General features: G+C 40.3%; 2 protein-coding genes across 2 annotated transcripts in view; both read left to right on the forward strand.

The window, feature by feature from the left end:
• srrm3 (serine/arginine repetitive matrix 3) overlaps nucleotides 1–7,820 on the forward strand; it is a 78,578-nt gene extending 70,758 nt beyond the window's left edge. Inside the window, exons 11-14 of the mRNA XM_042009356.1 lie at nucleotides 565–860; nucleotides 2,208–2,450; nucleotides 2,519–2,644; nucleotides 4,984–7,820. Of these exons, the coding sequence (XP_041865290.1) occupies nucleotides 565–860; nucleotides 2,208–2,450; nucleotides 2,519–2,644; nucleotides 4,984–5,254 (936 nt within the window). The 3' untranslated portion in view covers nucleotides 5,255–7,820. The remainder of the gene's footprint in view (nucleotides 1–564; nucleotides 861–2,207; nucleotides 2,451–2,518; nucleotides 2,645–4,983) is intronic.
• A 3,661-nt stretch (nucleotides 7,821–11,481) lies between these two features.
• On the forward strand, nucleotides 11,482–15,456 carry hspb1 (heat shock protein, alpha-crystallin-related, 1). Its single transcript, XM_042007481.1, has 3 exons — nucleotides 11,482–11,965; nucleotides 14,637–14,700; nucleotides 15,244–15,456. The coding sequence occupies exons 1-3, from the start codon at nucleotides 11,575–11,577 to the stop codon at nucleotides 15,398–15,400; spliced, it is 612 nt and encodes a 203-aa protein (XP_041863415.1). The 5' UTR covers nucleotides 11,482–11,574; the 3' UTR covers nucleotides 15,401–15,456.
• Nucleotides 15,457–18,543: the final 3,087 nt, after the last annotated feature.

Below are 18,543 nucleotides of genomic sequence, written 5' to 3' on the forward strand. Positions count from 1 at the left end.
AGCAAATGTCTTCAGGAAAAAAAATCCACAAAGAGAAAAATTGAGTAGCAGACTATTTGTTTTCTGATTCGATTGATTCAATAATTGTGATCTTTATTTTGTTCCTTCCATTTCTGTGATGTTTCGTCAAGTTGTCTTCTTTTTCTGTTTCGTTTCATTTTTTTTTAGCCATTACTAAAAAAAACTGAAGAAGTCCTCTTTTTCTACTCTACAAAATCTGTAGCTCTGTACTTTCTCTGCTCTAAAACCTTTTTGGTTCACAGTTTTGTTTTCTTTTTTCCCTCTCTTTCTCCTCTTCCAAGTTCTTTTGTTTGTTTTTGCGATTTTTATTTCTTCAACTCATTATGGTTTTGCATGCCAAGTATTGCATGCGCTGCACCATAGAGGACTATCTATAAGCCATATGGAGAAAACCTAGATCTTTTTCTTTTAGATGTTTACCTTCTTTTGGCAAGTACACCGTAGCTCTCAATCACCAGCTTGAAAACACTCTGATGATATGTTTCTTTTTTATCTTTTTTCTTTTCTTTTCTTTTCCTTTGTTGGTTCATGATTTTTCTGCAGAAGCTCCGTCTGCTGACTGCTAGCTCTGCAGGCATCCAGTCAACCTTGCTGAGAGAGCACAAGCTCCACAGTGCCCCCAGCAGGAACCAAACGGGACAGATCTGTACAGCCGCTGAGGATGGGAGCGTGGATGGCAGAATCCCAGCTGTAGGGAGCTTCCTAACCCAGGTGTCAGGGAAGAGAGGGGCCCAGAGAGGCCAGAGGAAGAGCTCCCACTCCCCTGCTCATAGCAGCGACTCCGACCACACACAACACAACCACAGTCACAGAGGGAGGAACGCTCGTCACCAGAAAAAGTAAGCTTGACTCACATTTTCAGGGATTTACAGAATTCCCGAACAGCCTTTAAAAGGCTCCAGGCCTGGAAAAGTAAAGCTAAATTATTTGTGGTTTTGGATGATTTCTGTTTCCTACAATGTAATACTCTAATTTAAAATGAACAATTAACAAGTGAAGCACTTTTCACATATATATAATATATATAATTAAATGGTTGTGTTCTCCATGATGTCACCTATTGATTTATCTACCACTTTGAATTTTAAACACAGCCATCTTGGTGAAAAAACTTTTCTATAAAGACCAAGGTGCCTACAAAAATGAGCAAAGGTACCCTGTTGATTAAAATATTAAAGGCCTTTATTTTTTACATGGCAAAAATGTTTAAAAGACAAGGTTGGTTTTATACAGCTCTGTTAGATCTCACTGTGGCGGCTGTAGCTCAGGAGGAAGAGCAGTCGTCTTTCGACCGGAAGATAGGCTGATCGATTCCAGGCTCCCACTGACCACATGCCAAAGTGTCCTTGGGCAAGACACTTAACCCCACGTTGCCTCCCGGGGTGTGAATGTGTGTGTGAATGGGTGAATGTGATAAGTAGTGTAAAGTGCATTGAGTGGTCAAACTGACTGGAAAAGCGCTATATAAGTACAAGTCCATTTACCACTAAACAGCCCAAACCAACGTATGATTACTGGTTTAAGACAAGGACATAACATTCAAAGTAGCATAAGGTAAATAAATTAAAATATATAAAGTAAATCAATTAAAATTTTTAAAAAGGTAAGAAAAAAAAACATAAAAACAGGAGAAGTTCTTTTTAATCAACACAAACAATGAAGAAAATCTATGCTCAATTTTTCATGGACCATGTTTAAAAGATTCAAAAACTTTCTAACTTTTGTTTTTTGCTAAATATATTTCACCAAAATTTCACAAAAAAAGGAGAAAAAATTGTTGCTTTCAGTTGTACAACCAAAAAACTTTACTGTTGCAGTGATATTTAAAGATATCATAAAAACCCAGAAGCAACGACGCCTCCGGTTTCTGTCTTCATATTTTCTTCATCTGCAGATGCAAGGCCCTTAAATGCTCATGGGTGGCTCTGCTCGGGTGTAAGAAATTACTATTATCAGCTTTATTGTCTATTTTATCTAAATAGGGGCTTAGTTTTACTAAATTAACTTTATATTGTTATATTAAGTTCCTCCAGGAATTCAAGCATCTACATGTTTGTATTTGGATGCCAAAATGGCCTGAAAAATTAGGTCTGCTGAGTTTTAAAATAGAAAATTTAACGAAACCATGTTTTTATCACAAATGTTTTTCTGTTCAGAAAGAATGATTAAGTCTCTTGTTATCTCAGGACGAAAGGTGGACACTCTTCCAAGCGTCACCATCGTTCTAGTCGGGGTCAGGCACATCACAGGAGTCCGTCTGCGTCTCCGGGCCGCCAGTCGGCCAGGAAGAATGAGGAGTCGAGGAGCAAAGCGAACATCCGGCAGCGCAGCAGCTCCTGGAGCAGCGGCCGCTCATCCTCACGATCCGCCTCTAAAGATTTAGGCCCCAGCAAGGTCAAGTCCCCACACAACAGACAGAACAACTCCAGGTGAGACATCTGGTTTTATTTTGCTCTCATGGTCATCCTCTCAATCCTGACGGGAGTCTGTCACGCAGAGAGAAGGACAGCGCTAACCGCTCTGACACCGACAGCCGGGCTCGCCGCCGCTCACGCAGCTACTCGCCCATCCGAAAGAGAAGAAGAGATTCACCCAGCTTCATGGAGGCTCGCCGGATCACCAGGTAACACCATGAACTCCGGACCATGTGACTGAGCATCACATCATCACAGTGTTGCTGCCTCAAGGAGAGTTGTGTTTAATCTGCAGCTTTTCCATGTCAGGCAGTGACAGCGTTTCAGTAGGAGATACTTTGAGGAGCAGCACAGGTGTACAGCTGGTTCGTTGTAATGTCGCTATCAGATTATTGTCTTATTATGATGCTGTTTATATTTTCTGCACTTACCTGTAATTACCTTTCATTTATAACTTTGGAGGAAATTCATATGTCTTCTACACAGTACGTTAAGCACAAACAGTAAATATAATCCAGGCAGCTCTAGAAAAACCAACCTCTGTGTTTACAAGCACATTTCCTGCTCTGAGTGGTGAAGCTGTGCACTCAGGAACAATTTATTGTTTTTAGGGAGTAATAACCTTTTTGGTCATTACTATAATATACACATGCAGTGTGAAGTTCACTGGGAATTTCCTTTAAAAACGTAATTATCTTGCCGTTTTAGGGGATCTTTGACTACAGCTATCAGCATGTCACCATGCAACACTTTTCCCTCCCGCGTTGCTAGTCATTATGATAAGCTAAATTAACTGTTTCATGTCTCTAACATCAAATTTGACTGATAGACATGTGAGAGTTGTCAGATATATTCAGTGTCTGGAATCTGGTGATTGGATTTCCCAGAATTGAGAGTACTCTTTAAAGCAACATTACATAAGGTTTTCTCCTGAAAACGTGTTCTGAGTCGTTTTGATGTCACACCGTCCTTCATTATGTATATTCCTGGAGCCGTCATTGCTTCCTGAGGCTGAGAAACTTTCATTTTTCCGGCCTGGCGCAGCCTGCCTTTTGCTTTACAGCACATCACGCTAGCAGCTGGATATTGACACACTGGCCATTTTGAATGTGCACCATGGATGATTCAGCAAAGAAACACCAGAGAACATTATCGTAGGAAGTGAGGAAAAGTAAGGGATAAGACAAGAGTCGACATCAGACTGGAGAGAGCTCAGAGAAGAGACAGGATGCAAGACGGCTGCCGAATTAGCCTTCGTTAGGGGGCGCCTGAGTGTAGAAATCTGCTAATGATTAGTACTGTTGCTTGTGTGTAATTTTAATTGTAATCAGCAGTAACTGTGTGTGTGCAACTTTATTATCAGACTCATGTTTTTAAGCAACTGATGCAGGATGAGGGGGAAGAAAAAGCTACAATATCCTGAACAGAGGAGGAGGGTGTACAATCATACAGAGATTAAGTACCATTCTAGTAAGGAAGGATGTTATTAATTTATTATTTTAACTCGGCGTGTTGATTTGCTGTTCATCAGTAATGTATTATTCATAAATTCATTAAACATGAATCAAAGGATTGCTATAAATTTATTATGTAATTTCTTATTTCCTCCTTACTTTTTAGACGTCTTATGTTTTAATATGTTTGATCATTTCATCTTCTCCCAGAGAAACATGTTGTAGCCTCGTACTGAAGTGAATCTGCTCTTCAGAGAGAACAAGAAGAGTTTAACATCCTGTAAAAAGTGTCTCTGTATCACCTCTGTGAGTGAAATGTGTGTACTTTGTCATCTTTTACTCCAGTCCTAAAGGTCCCCTCACCAAGACAAAGGGATGCTGCTGAACTCAGCTGCTGCAGGCTAGTTACCCTGGTAACAGTTGCCGTGCAGCGGTACTCTGCTAGTCTGACTCCTGAAGCAGAGCTGAACAGGAAACCATCAGAGCTGCTCTGAGTAAACTTGGTCTACTTTTGTTTTTTTTCTCTCTGTCCTTTCCCTGCATCTTAATCTCATCTCTGAAACTCACACCAACTCTAAATCTATTCCTCACTGTGGTTCGAACTAATGTAACACCAGAATGCAGAGACGCTATCAAGGCTCGTTTGAATTGATAACTTCTACATATAAAAAGCTACGGTAGAATTATATAATGGCTCTGGGTTAAGGAGGTGTAGCAGACACCTTGGAGCAGCAGGGACACCTTGATAGCGTTTATCTGTTCTGCACTGTTGACTGTTGATTTTCTGGGTGCTGGCCTCCACTGAGAAGATGAGGCTGTTTTGAGAGCTTACAGCTAATTACGTTACAGGGACTGCATACACGATGGCTATTAACAAGGCAATCTAAGCTTCAGCTTCAACTAACAACAAGCTTTTTCCTGTTTGTGTCAGAGTGGTTGAACAGCTTTTTAACCCACATAGCTAATTCTCTTTCAGATTCTGAAATGATCATAAAACTAGCTAACATCCTGTCTCAAAGCATCACGTATCAGAATAAAGCCATGTTTATATGTTTCTTTAAACATCTCACCCTCCACCTTCCTCCTCTCCCCAGCGCTCGGAAGCGGCCGATCCCGTACTACCGTCCCAGCCCGTCCTCGTCCAGCTACGACAGCAGCCCGTCGCACTCCAGCCGCAGTCGCAGCTACAGCAGCTACAGCAGTCGCAGCAGAAGCCCGACCCGCAGCCACAGCAGGAGCCGGAGCCAAAGCCGGAGCCGGAGCTGGAGCCGCAGCCAGAGCCGGAGCTGGAGCCGCAGCCGGAGTCGCTCTCGGAGCCACCACACTTATTATAGCCGCAGCAGCTACGAAAGCCCGGGCTTCTGACCACTTCGGACAGCAGAGGAGGGAGGAAAACAAAATCAAACAGATGGGAAGTGCTGTTAAAGCTCCTGGGTTGCAGCTCGGTCTTCACGTCTCTAGCACAGAGCCCGGAACAAAGAGAAATGTATTTTGATATAGCACACCACTTTGAAATTGGTTGTCACCGATCAAGTCTTCTCATAGATAAAGAAATGGGTTTCCACATGTCAGAAATTAATTGGCTGAACCTAAAGAACAAATCCCGCTCTATGATAGCACTTTTCCTTTTCTTCCACACGGCAACCAAAAATGAATTTGTTAACAACTATATACTATATATAAATACATAGAAATTTATATATCTTAAAGAGGAGAAACATCAAAGGAAAACAGCTTAATGTACATTTCAGAGAATCAGACTGTTTTTTTTTTTCTTGTTTTTTATCCCGTCATCATATGCTCATACTCCTGGACTTCCATTTCATCCAAGCACAGAGATCAAAAAAAGTGAGAACAAAGGAGAAATGAACAAACAAAAAAGGAACTTTTTTATGGTTATACTTTACTGTATAGATTTTTCTGTATAGACGCAAACTCACTTCAGTTCTGGCTTTGTAAACTATGCACTGTATATTTCATTTAGCGTGAGGTTTGTTTAGCATGATACGTTGGAGGAAGACTCACGGCTTAAATGAATAGAAACGAGGGGGCCAGCAGACATCTGCGCCCCCGCCTTTCTTTTACGATGCACAGAGGTGTGAACGGGGCGGGTTTTGGTGGGGGAATGGGGGCCTGTATGCATTATGTACTTTTTACTCTCTTCCCTCACTCTGAATGATCATGTTCATCCTGTTAGCCCTGTGTAAATGTGAGCACACCTCCACTGCAGAGATCAGTGAGTACTCAGCTGTTCGGTAACTCTGCAGGAAAACTCTGCAAACCGTCTCCATGCACACGTTGAAATTATTGTACTTATTTATTTATTTATTGGATTATTTATTGTTTATTTATAATTTTCCCTGTTTGAAAGAAGGGATTACTGCAGATGCATTTCCATTGAAGTAATTCTACATTCAAGTTTGACACTGAACTCCTGAGGAGGGCTTGCTTTCGTTCAAAGATTCATTTCTGCGTGGTTGAGATGCTCTGATTGTAGCCAGTGGAAATGAGTCCTCGCCCACAGCTTTTATCAAATACCTGATCCTTTATTACAGTTCATTGGACCTGTTCACATTTGGTGTTTTCCTGCATCCTGGATTATCAATGCCAAGTCCACGTGTTGGTATCTGGTGTTACAGTGCATCCGCCACACAATATGAGAGAAGAAAGGTGGTCTGAAATAAATTATTTGTGCATGTGCACGTTATATACTGTTAGAAAATGAGATGCAAAGCGTTCTACACTGTGAGCCAGTAACAGTCTAAACAGATAACTACTAGTATTTCATCTTAAATACTGATGATCGATTAACTTATCAATATTCTCCAGATAAAAATGTTTACATTATCATGACATCACATTACATCATTTTACATAATATGTAAAACAAAAGAAACTTCTTTTCATATAGTCCCACCGATTGCTGTAAGATCATTTCCAGTGCATAATCTTTGACATATTCTTTGACAGAACTCCAGTTTTCCTTCATAACTTCTTTATACTGTGATTTTAAAATTAAAGTATATCCTGTGTTGTTTGCATTTGACTGATAGTTTAGGAGCTTCCTTGACGTGTCTACAGTTGCTAACTGCACTGTTAAAAAGGGCATGGATGCGTTCTGTTTTGTATATACAGAGCCAGCTATAAACGGGACTGTTTAGGTAGAGACCTGCTAGAGCCGAAGGTTCGGAGCTGTGCCTGCAGATGCTTTCTGCAGTGTCTTTAATCAAATTAACATCAGAGATTAACAGGACGTTTCTGTGAGTTATTCATGTGGGATTTAACCAGTTTTTTCCAGAATATTATTATGTATTTTTAATCTGCAAAAGCCAGAGAGCCTGAATCATCAGATCCGAGAGCACGATCAGTCCCTGATTGTGTTCACACCTGTTTTAATCAGATCCCCCGGGACGCATGTTGGCACCAAAAGTGAACATCCTCATTGTGTCACGGACCTCTGTGGGTCTGCCTGTAACGAAGAGCATGGACTCATCATGGAGCAGAACCACAGCTGCTTCCTGTGTGGACAGAAGAGTTCAATATTCTGCTTTGCTGTACGTTTCCATCCACCTCATACTTTTATCGCTTGTATTACGGTCCACACTATGTTTCCATTCGAGGTCCCCTGGTTACCAGTTTCAAGGGAAAATGTGTCATAGAAGAGCAAAGACAGCAGAAGGTTCTGTTTGCAGCTTCAGTAGGACAGCAAACAGACTGGCGATGCAATCAGGGATCACCCGAAGTCTTCCTTTCCATTTGTCCAGTCTCTTTCCACTCAGTGTTGCATTCCTAGTGTAACCAGCTTAACCCGACTATGATACTCTGTAACCTTGTTTATTTAATCCAAGTATAGCATTGCCTCTTTTGTTCAAATGATTATTTGTATTGTACAAGTTATTATAAATGACAATAAACAAGCAAATGGGGAAAAAAGAACTGCGCTGTTGTGTTGATCTTTTTATGTAATCTACAGTGATGATAGCTTACAGTGAATACCAAAGCTTGCAAAAGTATTCACCCATCTCGGTATATAAATGTATGTGGATTATGTATTTATATTTATTCATCCACTAATCAATTCATTTGTTTATTTAATATAGTGGACCTACACAAAATAGCCTAAATTGCTAAAGTGAAATAAAAAAAATATATTAATAAACATTTAACATATTTTTTAAATTATTTTGAAGATTATACATTAAAAATTTGTGCAAACATGCACATTATTTATTTATTTATTTGCTATGAAACCACAAAATAAGCTCTGGTGCTACCAGTTACCCCTAATGGTTGCTTAATTATTTAAATAAGCTCCATCTGTGTGCAATCTAGGTGTCCCATGATCTCAGTATATACACACCTGTGCAGAAAGGCTTCAGAGTCTGCAGCACCACTCATCAACAGGCTCCACTCTGCATATGACTTCATCAGCATGCTTAGAGTTTTAAAAAATGTTTAGAAGAAGGTCCTCTGGTCAGATGAGACCAAAAATGGAACTTTTTGGTCATTAAAGAAAAGGTTTTATTTGGCACAAGCCCCACACCTCAGCATCCCCACAGTGAAGCTTGGATATTGGCAGCATCACGCTGTGGAACTTTTCTACTGACTGAGAAACCAGTCAGACTTCAGGGAATGGTGAACTGTGCTACATTAAAGGATACTCCCAAGAAAAGCCTGATTCTGTCTTTCAGAGATGTTGAGACTATGGGGGATGGAGGCCAGCCTTCCAGCAGGACATGCTGCTAAAGCAACACTTGACTGGTTTAAGAAGAAATGTAAAATGTGCTGAAACAACCTGGTCAAAGCTCAAACCTCAATCTGTCTGAGAATCTGTGGCAATGCAGCACACCAGCAAGGAGTGGGGAGGGGTCCTTTAAGCTGGTGCTGATGAGAACCTTCCAGAAACTGGAATATACTTGCATATTCTCCAGCTGTATCAAAAGCAGAAATAGCACCAGATATCAGGTAGCAGCATGACATATTTTCACTGCAGCTAGATGGTTATACAGTATTTAATAAACTGAGTTACAATTTTTCATGTATGGTTTTAGAAACTTTTCACTAATGGGATTTTTGTCTGTTTTCCTTTTGTTCAGTTTCCTCCTTCTGCAACACAGACCTAACAACCAGCTCATATGGAAGAACTTGGGACAAGTTCAGTGAGGAAGAATGGACATAACGAACATCAAACTGTCGACACCCATTAGATTGAATCTTGATGTGGCTAAATGACATACTGTAAGGTATCTATCAGGATCTGACTTCCTATTTATGAGTAAACCAAATTACCAGTATATGTCACAGAACGTACCACTATAGCAAACTTTGTAATGTTTTTCTCGGTTTCTCTGCATGACCTAGACTCAAATACTACTTCAGATGAGACTTTTTCTTATCCTGGTCTTTGACATGCAAATACTCACCGCACTGAAAAGCATCTGAAAACACAAACGGTGTTAAATGTGTTATTAAGGTCTGTGGAACTTTTCCAGAAGTTGTCTGTAATATTGAGGTCAGTTTGCAATATAATGGTTGTGTACGTGAGGTTGAATTCACTGGAGACTTCTAGAAAATTGCAGAGAAGTGATGGAAAATTCCAAGTGGTGGTAAGAGGAAGATCACACCCACCCCCCACACAAACACACCATGTGGGGGGAAGGGGCCTTAAAGGTAAACAAAGAACAAAGAAATGATGACCATGTGGTAAGAAGTAGATTCACCCTCATGGAGAGGATTTACCCTCAAAAATGCTTGATTGTTATTTTTTTCCTCTTTATAAAGATGGATCCATTACATTAACAGCGATCCTTTAGTTAATGTTCGAGTAAATACCAGATTACACTCAAATTAAGAAAACATTGCATAGAAACATCAACCTGCAACTTATTTAAAAAGAAGTGGGTTTCTGTAAATAAAAACAATCTCAACACAAACTTTATTCATCTGAAAGAAATTGGAAACAGTAGAAACTGAGGAGATTGTCATTATTTGCTTTTAATGTTCACTTTTTACTCACCAGATTCTCAGCACACATTACAACCAAACTTACTGATAGAACAAAAATTAAATAAAAATGACCTGTCCTGATGGCCATCAGTTTTACTGACCCGTCACTTTTCTTTATAAACCTATCCTCAGTGACCTGTTAAAAAGAAAGGTTGGGGAAGCAATGCGTAACAGAACTAACCTAAAACTTCAAGAGAATGTCTGCTCACAAAACACATCCTGCTGGATTATTCAGTCTTTTTTTTTATGTAACTCTCCAGCCCACTCCATACCTGGAAGCTTTCCTGACTCCTGCTGTGTGTTTATGTACATTTCCACCCTGTTTACTGATTTTATCCTTTTCTTTTAAGGTTTTGACACTTCAAGTAGCACTTCCTTAAATGTCTGGATCAAAGTTGTTACAGAATGTTGCTGAGGTTCAGCTCTGGTCTGACTCACACTCTGTCTGTAACCTCACCGGTGTAGCCTACCAGCATATTTAATAAGACAAGGCAGCACTATTTGGAAAAGGACATAGAGTGGTTTTATCCTGATACAGTCTCTCTTTCTCTTTCTATCTATATATATAGATATATCTATAAATATGCAGTCTTACCTGCTAATGCTGCTAACACACTGTTCTCCTGCTGTGTGTCCATACAAACGTCTTTTGTCTCTCAAAATTCCGAAGCTTAAAAATATGTATGCTGAGCATGTCTCAGTCTAAACAATAGCTGACCCTGATTAACTGCAGCCACAGGTGAAATATCTCTTTTTGAAGTCTACTTAAATTGTATGGAGAGTGCATTCAGCAGGTATGACTGCAAACTGCAGAAGCTCTTAAAAGGTGAAACTGATGTCTGTTTTGGATGGTCCATTAAAGACAGATGCAGCTTCAAACTAACTGTATGTGCAGTGAAACTTTTATCCTGTTAATATTCTGCTGAACTGTTTCGTTGAGCACATTTAAATCCCTGTTTATGTTTATGCCGTTTCTTTAGTTGGGATCTGTGAGGTGATGTTTAACACATGGAGGTGCATGAGCTTGATACTCACATAAAATCTGATTTAAACAGAGGAAATGCATCTAGAATATTTAGCAGGAAGCTGATGTATGTACTTGAGTCGTGTCAGCTGTTAGATGTGTAGATTATGAGATTTTGTTTTTTTAATATGTTTTTGTACATATTGACATGTGATCTCCAACCCCCATCATTTCCTTCAGTTTCCTGATTCAGTTTTAACTTATTTCTTTCATGTCAACTTTGAGGAAATGTAAAGCTGTTGAGATGTTTTCTTCTTAAGAAAAAACTTGGTCTGCTTTGTGGACATTAAGCAGGACAAGCTCACAATAGCCTCCCAGATCCTTCTGGCTTTTGGGGGGCAGGGAAGATGAGTCACAAGCTGGGGGAGGAGGTTCAGCAGTGAGCAGGGGCAGTTGGGGACGGCCTTCTCGTCAGATTCCATTCGAGCGTTACGTCTGCCACAAATAGATATTCTAGTACCTTCCAAAACATGTTGGGGGTGTGATCTGGAGGACGCTTGACTCAGATGGGTGGGGTGTGTCAACAGGGGGTGGTTTCAGTGTGTATAAAAGGTCTCTGCTGAGTAACAGACGACACATTAGGAGCACAGTGTTAAGAGAGGCCAGAGAACTCATCTGCTGAAAGCTGCACTCTACTTCCACCTGAACAGAGGTCATGGCTGAGAGACATATTCCTTTCTCCCTGATGCACAGCCCGAGCTGGGACCCGTTCCGTGAATGGCACCAGGCCAGCCGCATCTTTGACCAGGCCTTCGGCATGCCACCTCTGCCTGAAGACTTTGCCACATTCCCGAGCACCCACTGGCCTGGTTATCACAGGCCATCCATCATGGGCCCGGACATGGGACTCATGCTCCCCCACAGCCATATGATGTACCCTGGCCACCATATGGCCCACCATCCACGTGCCCTGTCCCGCCAGTTGAGCAGTGGTATGTCTGAGATTAAGCAGACGCAGGACAACTGGAAGGTGTCTCTGGATGTCAATCATTTCTCACCCGAGGAGCTGGTGGTCAAGACCAAGGATGGAGTATTGGAAATCTGTGGTAAGCCCTCAGTCTTGCATCGTTCATCTATTATTGCTGATTTAAAAGAATCTTATTAATCTCACAAGTTGAAACCATGAGTTTGATTGTTCAGCTCCAGCTCTTTGTTAACATAAATGTGGATGTATACAGCACAGATAAGCTACCAGGTGGCCGCTATGATATCTCATTTGTTGTACTCAAGTGACACAGTTTCTTTGTAGAATAAAAACTACAACATGGATGAAAACAATCATACAGTTAGAAGGCAGAAACATGAGCAGCAGGGGTAGGATGCATGCTTGCAGAGTTACATCACATTTCCAGACAATATCTTGAGTTCCAGGACATAGGAGGGGTATTCTGGCCCAAAGCCGACCAGATGCAAAACAAAACACAGCTCAGAATGGAAGAGAGAAGTTTTAGAGAGGGACAGAGCATAAAGTTTTACTACTTTGAATGAAATGATTTAAAAAATTATTCATGCTTGTGATCAGAATTAAATACAATATATATTTTTATATATGTGTATAAAAGCTTATTGAATAAATAATTGTCATTAGATGTTAATAAAACAAATTAGAAAATGATTTATGCAATAATCTGTTTTAAAAGTGAATATGCAAAAAAAAAAAAAAAACAAAAAAAAAAAAAAAAAAAAAAAAAAAAAACAAATACAGGTTTTAATGTTTCCCTTTACTTTTTGGTTAAATTTTCAACTTATTTAGTTGATTTTAATTATTTATTCTTTGTCTCTCCTAATCTCCCCGTTTATATTTCTCCATTATATTTTTATTAATGCTTTTCCTCCATTTATTTACACAATGTTTAAAACATAATTATATGATTTTACCAAGATTATTATCCCTTTATTATTTATTATTATCCCATTATCCCTTTAAAAAAAAGAAAAGAAAAAAAGCTTGATGTAGCACCTTTTCCCACTATCTTCATCCTCTCCCCCTTATTAATTAATTATAAGAAAATTTAGAGGGTATTAACTGAAAGTCAGACTAGTACAGGTGGAAATGACAGTAGTAGTAGTAGTAGTAGTAGTAGTAGTAGTAGTAGTAGTAGTAGTAGTGGCATAAATTTATTTAACAGTGTATACATTGAATAATGCGTTATCAAATTTATTGCTATGCTAATTAAAAAATTGAGCTACACATTTAAGTATTTGCATATATTTTTTAATTTATGGTAGTTTCAGTCCTCCCAAAGACCAAAGCAAATTCAAAGGAAATGGTGGCTCCTTTAATATCTTTGTTCTCTGAAACTTAGTGCTCCCTTTCTCAGTCTCTGGATCTCAGTTTGCCATCCAAAAGAAATAGCACATTTACACCAGGGGAGTCAGCTGTAACTCAGCCAGTGAATGTGCGACTTTAAAAGGACGTCTGGATCTTATCCAGTTCCATTATCCTGACTATGACCAGCAACTCTACTGAGAAACTGGACCTGGTCTGGGGCTCAGTGATAAACAAAGCATGTGACGCAGTCAAGGGAGAATTTGCCACTTCATGTTTATAGATGACATCGCCAGCTTAATGAGGAATTTTGTACACACACCAAAGTACAATCTATTCAGTTATTTATAAGCTTGCTCAGAGCTAATACCCTCCATGTAGGAGCTAAAAGAAAGGCAAGCCTGGCACAGCCACACACACTTGTCCCAGTTTGGTCTTGTTGAAAAGAGGACACCACTGAAGATGGCAACCTTTATCAGCCAGTTGTCACAGCAAACACTAGAGTATTTAAAGTTAGGATGGAGGGCAGCGTTTCAACATCACAACCAGGCTTCTGGGAGGTGAGATGCTGGCTGATAAAACCCAGTGAGGATCTTCTGTTGATTCAGGGAGCTCATGGGTAAGATGAAAGTACCACAAATTATACAGTCACTGCGACATCCACAGTGCTGAGGATTCATAGCAAAACTTAGTTTAAAAGACTGGCATTGCTTTGATAAATGATAACCTAAATTAACACGAGAATTTCTGAAAAGTTAAAATAAGAGCGAAAATAAGGGAAATCCATCCATCACCTCTGGCAATCATTAATTCTTCACCCATACATACAAATTTCTCATTGGCTGAACAAAGTTAGCTAAAACCATCTTGCACTAACTTAATAATGTTTAGTATAAAGTCATTTTAGCATAATAAAAGGGTGTTGTGTTCCAGGACATTTTATTTCCAAGTTGCCCCACAGTGAAATCAAGATGCCTTAAAGTTACTAAGCCTGCCCAAAAAGTATGAGCTAGCTGCAACATGTTCTTAAAGTTCTTAAAGCTAACCATCTCCATCACTTTTATTTAGCACACAGACATAGTTGTAGCGCAACGATGCATTTACCAGAACGTTTGGCATGTTCAGGTCTAACACTTTTATCTCATTTAGCATTAAGACTGGAACTGCTAAACTAGCTCTCATGAAATAAAAGTAGCAACATGTCTTGTTTTATACACTTGATTTTGAATAAATGAAAATGTAAACATTTAAATAGTTATTTTTTAAAGTTGCTGTGTTAAGTCAAAGTAAACTCACAGTAGACTGAGTAAAATATCAAACTATGCCTCCAAATATGTGGGTTTTGGCCTTGTGCCTGACATGCACTACCACTTAGAACAGCTATAGAACTAACCGTGTAGGCTACAGAACCCACTAAAACTACTATGAAATGCTATTTGTTTCCACAGGCAAGCATGAGGAGAGGAAGGATGAGCACGGTTTTGTGTCCAGAAGCTTCACCAGGAAATACACGTAAGTACTTTTATCATTAGAGAATTAGACAGATTAGCTGTGGTGTTCTTATTTTCTTACTGCTGTACGGCTAGTCGATAAAAAACTATGCTTACCCTGCAACAGATCAACAACTCACTTCAAAACTCTTCAGATTTGTGACTAAAAATGGGTTTTCATTAAGTAAAAGATTGTTGAGTGTGTAATTGTCTTATCAAGGCTCTGCTGCTGTGAGTTTGGGGTTAGTTTGGGGCTGATCCAGCATACAAAGGGCTGGCAGCTGCTCAAGGTTGAATTTTTAATGTTCTGTGCTGCAGCAGCATAGGGAAGAGAGGCCTCCTAGTGGTCATCCCTTTTCCAGCTGGATGTGAAATTTCATAGGACTCTGCTGCCATCCAGGGGCCAAACATAGCACACACCAAGAGTACATAAAACTGCTCCAGAATCTGAGTTTGTTTTGTCAGTTATGGCTGAAACCTTGAAGTATTTACACCGACACTTTTATCAATGCACGTGGTTTGACTGATGCTTCAACACAGATTGTTTGTCATTGCTCTCCTGCAGGCTCCCCGCTACTGTTAGCGCTGAGAAGGTGACCTCCTCCCTGTCTCCTGAAGGGGTCCTGACTGTGGAGGCTCCTTTGGCCAAGCTAGCCATCGAGTCCTCTGAGACTACAATCCCTGTCAATGTGGAGACCAAAGGTGCCGTGGCGAAGAAGTAATTTTGTATTGAAACTATTTAGCTACTGAAACTGGAAATAAAGTCATAAAGAGCCAACCCAGTCTCATCTGTTCTCTTACTATTAATGCAGGTTTTTATCATGATGATACTGTTTCATCAGCCGTCTCCCTCCTCATGGTGGTGGCTGCTAATGCAACAATTCACAACCATTTCTCATCTGTCTAGAACGAGGAAGATAATAACAGCAAAGTCAAACTGCTTCTCGTTGTAGTTTCTCATGCTTAATCATTCATTTGATGGTCATTCATGCAAAAGAGAGCAAGTAAAATATGTCAACCCCCATGAGTGATTCAAGCAACTCATGCTTAACACGAAGCTCCATCATAGTTTAAACATTTAACACTAGTGATCCCATCAGGCTGTCTCATCCCTACATAGCTGTGAAACTGTAGTGCTTTCATAAATAAATCTAAGTCAGCTGGTGACGGGAGCCATGAGGAGATTGCTGGGTTAGTTTTTACCTTCAGAGCTGAAGATGGACAGAAAATACATTTTATATTTCTACAGCCAGATTTTCTGCACTGAAATGTTTAACAACTCCATAATTGCATAATTCCATCATACAGAGTGTCTCAGACAAATAATTCATAACCAGATAGATACATAATTGATGGAGATTTTCTCTCTACTCTTGACTGAACAAGGTAATTTAAAACAATTGCACCAGCCATGGATGCCACCTGGGGAATGAAAATAATGTGTCTGAGCAACTACTGGACACATTTACATTAAATTTAATACACATTTAAATTTCCACAAAGATTTAGGGATTAATTTCTTCTTAATTTTGGTGGTATCTCCCTCGGTGGATGATATCTTCCCCAGAAGATGACACCAGCAGACTTTAGCACTCTGCTGATCAACGGGCTAATGTGATGATGCATCCTGTGAAGAGTCTCGCTGTCTTTTAGATGGACTGGAAAAAAAAGATTAGCAAGTATCAAGATCTCTGACTTCAGGTAGCTTTGTGGTTTTGGTCTAAAATTGTTCTTAAATAAATTATATATATATATATATATATATATATATATATATATATATGTGGATACATCTTGGATACATGGATGACATCAAGCTGTACGCTAAGAGTGAACGAGACAATGACTCACTGATCCACACCACCAGGATCTACAGCAGGAATGTCATTCGGACTGGAGAAATGTGGTCAAATGGTAACACAGAAAGGGTAGGGAGTCCATATAGAGGGCATTGCACTCCCAGAGGGCAGAATAACAGATGATGAGGAGAAGTGCAAATACCTTGGCATACCAAAAGCAAATGGCAACTACAAAGAAGCCACAAACAAAGCTGCCACAGCCAAATATCTGCAACAAGTAAGGCAAGTCCTGAGAAGTCAGCTCAATGACAAAAACAAGATCCGGGCTGCTAACAGCGATGCCTTGCCAGTGATCAGGTACCCTGCTGGGATAGTAAGCTGGCCAAAGGAGGAAGTTCAGACCACAGATGTTAAAACATGGAAGCTGTTCACCATGCATGGAGGGTTCCAGCCCACATCCAGTGTCCAGATTCGAAACACTAAGCGCAAAGAGGGAGGCCGAGGACTAGTGAACATCAGGGCCACTATCCAAGATGAAACATCCAAGCTCCATCAATACATCAGGAAGATGGCCCCATGGGATGAAGCACTAAGTGAATGCCTCAGGCAGTGGAAGCTGGAGGAGAATGAAATGGAGGAACCTTCATGGGAGGACAAGCCCCTGCATGGGATGTACCACCAACAGAGAGCTGAAGAAGCGGATATGAACAAGTCCAGTCCAGCCCTCTCTAGCCATCGGTAGAAGGCAAGTCAAGGCAGTTTATTTTTATAGCACCTTCCATGTACAGGACATTTCAAAGTGCTTTACATAAAACATTAAAAGCAGATATTAAGAAATAGTAAAAGAAAGCAACTAATAGCAAGAATCACAATAAAATCATAAATTATATTAAAATGATTAAATGTAAGACAAGTTAAAAAGTTACCGTGCAGATTTCATGCATAGGCGCATGAGAAAAGAAATAGTTTTAACCTGGATTTAAATGTGTCTGTTTGGTGAAAGTTTAATCTCCACTGGCAGTTTGTTCCACTAAATGCTGCTTCTCCATGTTTAGTCTGGACCCTGGTCTGGACTAGTGGACCCGAGTCTTGATCTAAGAGCTCTGCTAGGTTTCTATTCTTTGAACAAATCACAGATGGATTCCGGGCATAAACCATTCTGGGATGTAAAGGTTTTAAAATCTATTCTGTGACTTATTGGAAACCAGTGTAAAGATGTTATAACTGGTGTGATGTGTTCAGATCTCTTAGTCCTGGTTAAAACTCCAGCAGCAACATCTGGATGAGCTGCAGATGTTTAATGCTCTTATTAGGTTCTGTTAAAAGACCAGTACAGTAATCCAGCCTACTGGAGATGGAATCATGGAGGAGTTTCTCCTGGTCTTTCTGGGAGACTAATTTTTAATTCTGTTGATGTTTCTGAGCTGGTAAAAAGCTTCTTAGTGAAGCTTTGATGTGGCTGCTGAAAGTCAGGTCTGAGTCTATCAACACTCCAAGGTTACAAACTTGGTCTGTGGTTTTAAGAACCTGGGTCTCCAGGTGTTTACCACTGCTGAAGGACAGCACAAAGGCACTAATCATGACAGCACAGGAGCAAGCCTTGAGTACCAGGGCAATCGAGGCCCAGATCTACCAGACCAGACAGGACTCCAGGTGCAGGCTGTGTGAAGAGACCCCTGAAACAATCCAGGACCTCACAGCAGGGTGCCAGATACTGGCAGGCAAAGAATACATGGAACGCCACAACCAAGTAGCCGGTATAGTTTACAGAAACATCTGTGCAGAATATGGACTGGAGACCCCTAGGTCACAATGGGAAACACCTCCCAAGGTGGTGGAGAATGACAGGGCATAAGTGGCTCCAACAGATAATTGGAGGAACATCAGACATCTCCATCCAGAAGAGTGCAGTCCTAGGAACAGCTAAGACACTGCGTAGGACCCTCAAGCTCCCAGGACTCTGGTAGAGGACCCGAGCTTGAGGCGAACAGCCACCCAGCCTTCATTTGGAACATTTTGTGCTGTTTTCTTCTGAATGTTAACATGCAATATTAGAAGAGTCTGTG

This window comes from Melanotaenia boesemani, chromosome 15 (assembly GCF_017639745.1).
Source record: "Melanotaenia boesemani isolate fMelBoe1 chromosome 15, fMelBoe1.pri, whole genome shotgun sequence".
NCBI classification, from domain to species: domain Eukaryota; kingdom Metazoa; phylum Chordata; class Actinopteri; order Atheriniformes; family Melanotaeniidae; genus Melanotaenia; species Melanotaenia boesemani.